This window comes from Scatophagus argus, chromosome 15 (assembly GCF_020382885.2).
Source record: "Scatophagus argus isolate fScaArg1 chromosome 15, fScaArg1.pri, whole genome shotgun sequence".
Lineage (NCBI taxonomy): Eukaryota > Metazoa > Chordata > Actinopteri > Scatophagidae > Scatophagus > Scatophagus argus.
The window spans coordinates 10039483-10048908 of NC_058507.1; the positions used below are offsets into that span (position 1 = coordinate 10039483).

Sequence of the window (9426 nt, forward strand, 5' to 3'; positions counted from 1 at the left end):
TGTTATCGATTAAGAATCTACGATTAATCTTAATCATCTACAACAGTAACACAAACTAGGCATATAATATCACACAATGCTATAGTGTAACATATAAAAGGGTGATTCAGATGCATTATGCACACTTTTAATTTCAATACTTTAATAACCTAACGTAGCTGGCAGTATTTCTTCTACTTGTAACAGACTGGCCTATTATGCATTGTAGTACTGCTACTTTTACTTAAGTAAAAAAATCTGAATATTTCCTCCACTCAGATTAACAGAACTTTAATTGGATTGTGAACCAAAAACTAGGAAATAAGCAGATAAAAACAGCTCCACTTGAAGAGTTAATAGCCTACAGGGACTCTTTTACTTCCATAGAAATAACTTTTTTCCCAATGGATTCATTCCTGTGACATAAGAGGCACCTAATGTGCTCTGTAACTCTCCAGCTATAGGATTTCTCTCTGGGGGGGAGTCAGACTGGTGAGCACATTCTCCCTCTTTTAGGTGGGAGGAGCGTGGTGCACTGGGACTATGCACGATGCAGCAGTCCCGTCAAAACGTCCAGGTCCTCCTCCAGCAGCCGGACCGCTGGTGCACCTGTGTCACTTTCAACAGCTCGACGCTTGGATTTTTATTTTATTTTTTTTTTTAAAGAAGTCAAATCAAATATGAGCCAACTCACCTGGAATCGAGGCGCCGGGGCGACATAGGTAAGGTCATTTTCTGGATGGCACCAGATAATGTAAGTTGATGAGGGTTTTGACATGAAAGATGTGATGATTTTGGAATGAACTGGCTTTTTCTCTTTTTCTGCTTGTGCGTAACGGATACCTCTGGAAGCAGACGCATATGGTTCAGGTGCGTCAGTTAGCTTGTGTTCTGAAAACAAAGAAAGGGGACCAGATTTTTTTCAGTAATATTTGGATTTGCAGTGGGAATGATTTTCATTATGATACCCTTATAGTAATTTTGAAACTCCTGTGCTCTAACAGTGAACCATACGCCTGCCTGAGAGCTCCATGCAAAATGTGCCATGTTTGTAAAGCAAACCCTCACGATTTTTTCCATTTAATGTTTGTTTTCTTCAAATGAACTTTTGAGTAATGAGATCTCTTTTGGATATACGTCGCTTCCTCACACACACACACACACACACACAGAGAGCTCCACTGGCGACTTAACCTGCTTTTTATTTTGCAGGACAAAGAGAGGGGTCTTTTAACGAATTACGATGCATTTCACAGCGGTGGTCTTAATTGTGGTCGTGACAGGCATCGCCAAAGGTAATCTGACATTTTGATTAGTCCGCTGAGACATATGACACACACGAGCAGAATTGATTTGAATTTATTTTTTAAAAAAAAAAAAACTCTTTTAAGCCGACTCTCTGCATGGACGGATGAATATTTTATTCCTCTGAATGTTTTATGTGTTTTTCTTTTTGTATTTATTTTCTGAAGCCAACACGCTGTTGTCCCTTTCTTTTTGTCTCAAAGGTTGGGAATGCAGCGCAAGGTGCAATACAGAAAATGGGTTTTGTGAGAAGCCAGGGAAGTGCAGGTACTAAAGCGACCTCAGATTCCTGTGTGGATGATAGCCTATTCCCACTGGGGTTTAGCAACCTTATTTCCATAAATCACTGGAGCTGCAATTGTTCTTCCCTATGAGAAATGCAATCGTAAGCCAGCCAACTGAAACCTTCTGTTTTGTTTTGTTTTGTTTTTCCCACTATTATATTTTTGGTCTAGATTTGTTTGGCGCTTGTACTGCGTTCAGTCAACTGCCAAATCATCCTTTGCTTTGCTATTGTAACAGATAACCCTAAAGCTTTTGCTTAACAAAGCTTGTCCAGTTTGAAACATTTTTCCTGGCTGGTACATTTACTCTTCAACCAAGTCTTATCACTGTTAGTATTTAGGGAATTTAACCAATTACCGGATAATCAAGAGGGACTTTTACTTTACGGAAAGAAAATAAGCATGCAGACATTATGGGGACAAGAGCAGGACTGTAAAGCTCTGTGGGTGGTGTATTTATAGCTCAGGATTGTTCCATTTTCCTCCTCTCTCAGGTGCAAACCCGGGTGGCAAGGAGAGAACTGTGACCAGTGCGTGCCCTTCCCCGGCTGCCTGCACGGCACATGTGAGAAGGCATGGCAGTGTGTCTGCGAGGAGGGCTGGGTGGGCAGCCTGTGCGACCAAGGTGAGTCTCATTAAGCTCCCCCCTCCCCACACACACACACACACACACACACACATCTCTATCTGCCTCCTAACACTTCCATACCAGAGGTTAGGGTGAGTCACGAAGCCTCAGGGATGCACAGATTGCCACCAAATGAAGCCATTGTCTGTAGAATGCAGCTAGTTGTATTTTTAGACGGGCAGTTGGACAAAAAAATCATTATGGAAAAAAAAAAAACTGGGTCAATGATGAAAGCTAATGTTGCAAAATGACTGCCTTACAAGCTTCCTCTTTTGTGGTCTTGAACAAGGTAATAACCGCAACACAGTGATGCATGTGGCTGTGAAAATTTAAATGTTAAAAAGTGACATTTCCATTTTGGACACCTAGGTTTTAAATTAAGCACTTCAGTAAAAAAAAATCCCCCTGGTATCTACAATCAGCATTATCGCATAAAAATTACTTTCTGCCCCTCAAGCAAAAGAGGAAACAAAGAAGGAAGAATAAAAGAAGAAGTTTTTTTTGGCTTCTGGCTCAGTTTGACCTCCTTATCAGTGCACGCAGTACATCTCTTGTTCTGTTGCAGCATATGAGCTGCTTGCTTGTGTGTGGTTGGTTATGTTCTCAGTTTTGTTCTTGGTGACAAGATGCTGCGGTGTGAATGCGAGCGAGAGAGTGGAAACAAAGGCGAGAGGGAAAAACGGAGACAGAGGAGGAGAGAGGGAGAAAGAGAGCACAAGATCTAAAAACAGCATGTATTTTTTATTTTTATTTTTTTTTTTTTTTTGGTTTGAACAACAGATACTCGCCTGTGCTCATCCACGACTTGCGCTGGCAATGCCACCTGCATAGAGACAGGAGAGGGGGGATACCTGTGCATCTGTCCGCATGGCTACATGGGTGAAAACTGCCACCTGAAGAGAGGACTTTGTCTCACAAATGGGTACCAGCATCTTTTCTTTCTTTTTTTCCAGTTTCTCTTTGAAATAAAGGAATAGCCAGATGCTTTACAGCCTTATCTTGATTTGTTTATCATTAGGTGCAATAATCAATACATGGTGCAATGTATTCAGGCCTCTCCGTGTGGCCAAGGCAGGCAATCAAAACAACCTCACACTCTGGCAAGTGTACGCGTAGCTTCTGTTGGTGGGCGGTTAGTTTTCCTGACTGCACACAATGTAGCCAGTTTGGTTGTTGTGACTTGTAACTGGCAAGAGGGTGTTTGCACATTTGTAAGACAAGAAGAAATGTTTGCTTTTATACAATCCTTCCACAAAAATGAGCATACCTGGAAAGTTTCCAACCCTGTGAAGTAAAACCCCTCTTGAACGGGGCCCCAGCTCATTTATTTCTAGTCGGAAATTCAGTTTTTCTCTGAGAACTGACTTTCCTGGCTTGTAGTTCTGTGTTACTGCAGAGCTAAGAAAAAAAAAACCCTTTCATCAGGTACATGTACTTGATGTAACTTGGAACCAAAGCTACAGTGACTCAGTTCAAGGCGAATATTTTGAAAGGATTTTTTTTTTTTTTTTTTGGCCACCTGGGGGCAATAAAAACAACTTAGAAACACACTGTTGATGCGGTATAATACCTTTAAAGTTGATGTGGCAAGCTTGTTAGCCATTTGAAGTTGTGCTTCTGCTTGATGAATGCTAGTCCAATTTTTTTTAGCTTCTGTTCTGTAGTATACAGAAATAGTTTCTGGAGGTTTTTCCTTAAAAACAGCTGCCTGCTGCAGCTGAAAATGACACTATGAAAATGATGAGAGTGAACCAAAATCAAAGAGTGGCAGCTGAACAATGAGCTGAAACTCACCGTAGAGAGATTCATGTGATAATTCTCAGGAGTAATGCTTTCACTCTGTAACATTGTTTTTATGCTGTCATTGAATACAGTGTGATTATGCAAATGTCATCTATAGACATTTTAAGATCATCAGTACTGACAAGATTCAAAAATGAAGCTGGTCCATGTAAAATGAAATTTAATGTGAAAAGCAACAGTGTAACCTTAGCATTATGCGGGTGCAGTAACTTAAAGTGATTTTTTTTAACCTTTCAGCCTTTTCTTTGGGTCAGCAATGCAAAGCAGTAAAAGCAAAGTGCAACTCTGCTAACATAGGGAAAACAATGAAATCTTCCTGCAGGCATAAATGCTGCCTCCATGCCAAACGCTTTCTCTCCAGGGGAGTCAGAATCATGCGATGCAAAAAGAGGGAATTTCAGAAAATTATTTCTCCGGCTTCCAGCTGTCATAAATAAATCAGCAGCCATATTTATCGTAACAGACAACTGTGTACCTGGACAGCATCATAAGCTGCATCCCAGCTCAAGGGCTGCATGTATTAAAATCATCATTTCAAAACTGAATGCATAAGGCTGTCACATTTCAAACGCTTCTCTTTTTAGCATGTGACCAGAAATTCAGCCATCTTTGCTGTTATTTGGAGGATCTGTCAGTGTCCCACATTCTGCTGCTCCAAAGACCATAATTCAATGATACATTCAGACAGTCCCTGTTTCACATATTGCTGGGAATCACTTTATTTACCTTCAGGTGGTGATAAATTGCTGATAGATATATCACATGAAACTAACCGCTTACTGTAAGAAAGCTCTACAGAATGCAAACAACGGTAGCGGAATATTAACTACACTGCTTATTTGTGAACTTTGTGACACCTGAGAGCGTCATTAGTTTTGTCCTCATTTGGGGAAACGAGACAAAGATTCAGTCAGGCCTTCAGGTCCTCTGAAAGGCCCACCATCATTGTGTTGTGTCCTTCAAAGTACCGGCGTCGGCACACAGTCGAGGTCTGACAGAATCACTGAATGCAGCCTTTTTCATACAAAAATTCTGAACAACAAGAAAAAAAATTCTTGTATGCTTTTAAGCAAAACTCAACAACAATAACCAAACATCCACAACAAAAACAGCAGCAGATCATCCCTTTAAGCTCTAGAAATCAGTACACCCGTCTTTGACGTGCCTTTTCCATGGCTGGATTACAGACAGGGCTGATCTGTGGAGGAATCCTCCTCCTGCCTGTCAGATACATATGAAAGCTTCTCTGGGGACACGGATAGCTGACACAGCCTTCAGACTCTGAGCGCTACCGTGTTTGTTCTCCGTCAGGCAGCCTTGTTATTGACTTGAACACACCTAAAATTCAATAGCCTGCAGCTCTGTGTCAGTGAATTGAAAGCTCTCCCCGTCATCCCCCTCAAATCATTTGAGTCTTATTATATTTTCGCAATTGGACAAGTGGTGATTCTCTGGTATGCCAGGAGAATTCATCTCCATTAAAGAGCCTGCATGAAGTTTCATTAATCAGCTCCTCTATGAGACACCAGAGACGTCTGAAAAGTATACCAAAGCAATTATTCTTTTGACTTGGAGAGACAGAATGTTATGGACTTGTGTAATTACATGAGCTGCTATCAGAGATATTGATTATTTCTATCGCAGGTTTTCATCAGAACACGTGCGTGTAGCGTGACGGCATTGATCAGATATGCTACCCATGTGGGTGCAGGAACACGCAAAGCTAAGACTATGTTTAGATCTAGTTACTGAAACCAGGGAGTATATGGACCCAAGTGCAACACACAGGACAAAGACAGTAAAGAGCAAAAAACTTTATTAATTAGTTAAAGGAGGCTTTGCTGAGGCAGGGAGCAGGGCTGGTCAAGGAGTCCACTGAAAGGTTAAACAACAAAAATCCTTTTCAGCAAAACTTTAGCCACAACGAAAAAAATCCTTCTTACTAAATAAAACCTCCACAAAAGTCCAAAACCAAAAATCTCTTCAGCGAAAAAATAAAGTTACAACAAAAAACTCCTTCTTCAAAAAACAAAGGGAAAAAAAATCAGAGTCTACTTTAACAAATGAGAAGGCAGGAGGGAAAAATGGAAGCAGGCAGGGTTAGCAACTGGCAGGGCAAACAGGAATACAGAGCTGAAGAGTCATGCAGAGAGGAGGAACAATCTGAAAATGAGAGATGGGCAGGGGTTGCCTTTGTAACCTGTGTGGAGAACAGGTGAGAGCAGTGAGGCTGATTGAGGTGATAATGAGCTGAAGGATGAGGCGTTCAGGGGAAAAACAGAAAAAAACAGTGACTTAGAGACAGCAGATCATGACAGTTACTGGCAAAGATTTTTAATCAGCAGAAAACAACCTACATGCTGTTTGCTGTTAAAAGACTGAAATCAATATCACAGTACTATTATTCCAGAGCTGAAATGATTAGCTGATTCATTAGTTGATCTGAAAATTAATCAACAATAGCGGTTGTTGGAATCGATTAATTAAGACATTCTCGCAGCAAAAATGCCAAACATTTTGGAGTTTTAGCTGTTTTTTTCAGACAAAACAAGCAATTCGCAGCCATCACCCCAGGGTCTTAATCAGAGGTTTTCTCTATGTCATAGACCAAAATAATAATCAGTTAATCAAGAAGAAAAAATCTCTGATTATTCAGTAATGAAAATAAGTTGCAGACTTTTTGTGTTGTGTTGTTGCTGGGATACAGACACGTACTACAGTTTGGAAAGTGTACAAACTTTCATGTGAAATAATCATATCCATGTTGAATACGGTGGACTGTATTCCACTGTTATGGATTATAACAGGAAACATTGTTGACAAAGAATAAAACAAAAAAGTGAATTTTATTATTTTTGGATTATAATAAGAAATTAGTTGGAAATTAATTAGAAATCTGACAACATTGTTTTTTTTTTTATATGATCACATCATTACAATGTGATTTCACCAAAAGTCTAAATATAATAATATCAAATTATTTTTAGTGTACAATAAATGATGGCAAATATGTAATTCTGATGCACATTGAAAAGTGTGGAAGAAAAAACATTAAAGGAGCCAAGCAAAACTTACCAAACTGACTAACATTTCTTTAATTGCATGCATAAGAAAAAGAAAGTAAAGGAAAAACATTGCAAACAGGAGTTGCTGAGATGTGCTGTGCCAGAGGGTGGCACCACTGTTGAAGTGGCATTGAACTCGTGCCTGTAATTAAAGTTGCACCATCTAACAGCGCTGCTTTTCTGGGAAACTCTTGACAAATTAAGTGCTTTCAAAGCCATGGTCACCCCTGAGAACAGATATCTACAAACAACCCTAAATAATTAACAGTGGTTTTTTGGTGCAAGTGCTGTCTGACCTGCTTTAACTAATAATTCAGGATATTCTTAGTTTGAGTTGGCCTCGGGTATCACTAAATGAAAGCAACATTTTCATTATCAGGGTCACGTTGCAGCGTACTGCATGAAAAACATTCATCTCCAAATCTTGTTATGAGTTCATAAAAACATCCCTGTTTTCAAGTGACAATTTATTTTCCAGGTCTTCAGTTTTTTTCAGAAAAATTAAAAATCGCCACATTTGGAGGTTCATTGTTTGCACTTGCAGCAACAGGTAGATTTTAATTCATTAATATATGATTTTTAAAAATATGGCCCCAGGACACTGCCCTGTGGGACGCCGCCAATTATGAACAGCAGTGCTAGTAGACTTCCTGTTAACATCATAAAATAGAATTGGACCCGTTTTATGGCAGCTTCACAGGTGGCTGCTTTATAAGCACAGGATGAAATCTCTTGCAGTGAGGCTGTGCAGTAGGCAGGAAACCTTATTTCCCCTGCTATGTATTCACATTGTTTCTCTGTCCTCCAGCTCTCCATGTCAGAATGGAGGCACATGTACAGATGCTGATGGCCCAGCAGCCTACTCTTCCTGTTTATGTCCCTCTGGATTTTCTGGAGACTTCTGTGAGATCAGCGTTGACAGCTGCCAGCCTAACCCCTGCCTCAACGGTGGCAACTGTACAAATCACGGCCTAGCCTTCACATGCGTCTGTCCACACGGCTTCACTGGTTTCACCTGCAATGACACCACCACTCTCTTGCCCTGCGCCGGCAGGCCCTGCGCCAACAGGGGCACATGTGTTGGTCAACCTGATGGAACCTTCCGGTGCATTTGCCAGAAATGGTTTACGGGTCCCACATGTTCTTTGCCTCACAGGCCGAAGGCCAGGTCCAAGCTGGTCGGCTCCAGGCCCGTGGACCACAGAGTTTTTGCACTTACTCCACAGCACTACTCCCTCCCTGCTCACACCTTCCACAAGCTTCTCAGACCTCGTGAGAGAGACCTGCTAAAAATCACCCTGAAGGAGACGGTCCACTCCCCTGGTGTCCTCGTCACCCGCGGTCAGCTCGTCTGCTTTGGCATGCTGGCCCTGCTCACCTGCCTGGTCATCCTGGGCACTACAGGCATTGTGTTTTTTGGCCGCTGTGAGACGTGGCTGGCTAATGCCAAGTACAGCCAGCTTGTTCGGCAGCAAAGGGAGCACCTGCTGAAAGAGGCTGGCAGCGCGAGCCAGGAAGAGCAGGAGCACTCAGTTAACATCATCCTGCCGGAAAAGATTAGACTCACCAGCTTTGGGAGACACTACACCTCCATCTGATGAAATCATCTCTTCCTCTTCCCCTCTCCCTCTGGAAGGAGTTTAATATGAGTGTCTTAAAATATCATGAAACAAATACTATGACTGTTGTGCAGTTGTGTTACTATGGCGAGATATACTTTACTACACTGGAATGTATCTGAATGTACAGTCTACTCGAGTAGGTGGACATCCATGATGCCGGATTGTAAATGTATTTTTAATTATACTGTTGATATACTACCCTTGATGGCTGATAAAAAAAAAAGAAGATGTCATTGTGTTGTATTTCTTAAGGCCATTTTTGACTTCTTCAAGTTGATCTGTAATACAATAAAGGGGATTAAAATTACAAATAGAGAAAAAAAATTGCCAGTAACAGAGCAGATACAACCCAGATCAATGTCCTTTCGGTGTTTGCAATTAGAGTGTGTGCACCACTGATTTTTAAATTCACAAATTGTGCTCAGACTGCCTCGAGCTGCAACAATTAATCAATTAGTCAACTGACAGGAAAGTAATCCCCAACCATATTGAAAATTTAAAATGTTCAGCTTCTCACATGTGAGGTTTTGATGCCTTTCTCCGTGTGTGATACTTAACTAAAGATCTTTTTTGGCCTGTTGGTTGAATAAAACAAGCTACAAAATATGTTACCAGGACATTTTTTTTTTTAAGACAAACAATAATCAGTTCAGAAAATAATGAGCAGATCAATGAACACCTAACATCTCCATACAGCACACTGTGAATTTGCCATTTGTTAATAAATGCATACAAATACA

The 9426-nt window shown here is 40.9% G+C and overlaps 1 protein-coding gene across 2 annotated transcripts; it reads left to right on the forward strand.

Moving 5' to 3' along the window:
- Window positions 1-215: 215 nt before the first annotated feature.
- On the forward strand, window positions 216-9426 carry LOC124072484 (protein delta homolog 1). Of its 2 annotated transcripts, XM_046413946.1 has the most exons (7): window positions 216-701; window positions 835-849; window positions 1192-1274; window positions 1488-1551; window positions 2063-2193; window positions 2977-3118; window positions 7873-9426. In XM_046413946.1, the coding sequence occupies exons 3-7, from the start codon at window positions 1223-1225 to the stop codon at window positions 8660-8662; spliced, it is 1179 nt and encodes a 392-aa protein (XP_046269902.1). In that variant the 5' UTR covers window positions 216-701; window positions 835-849; window positions 1192-1222; the 3' UTR covers window positions 8663-9426. The 2 variants fall into 2 exon arrangements, with proteins under 2 accessions (XP_046269902.1, XP_046269903.1); XM_046413947.1 differs by lacking the exon at window positions 835-849.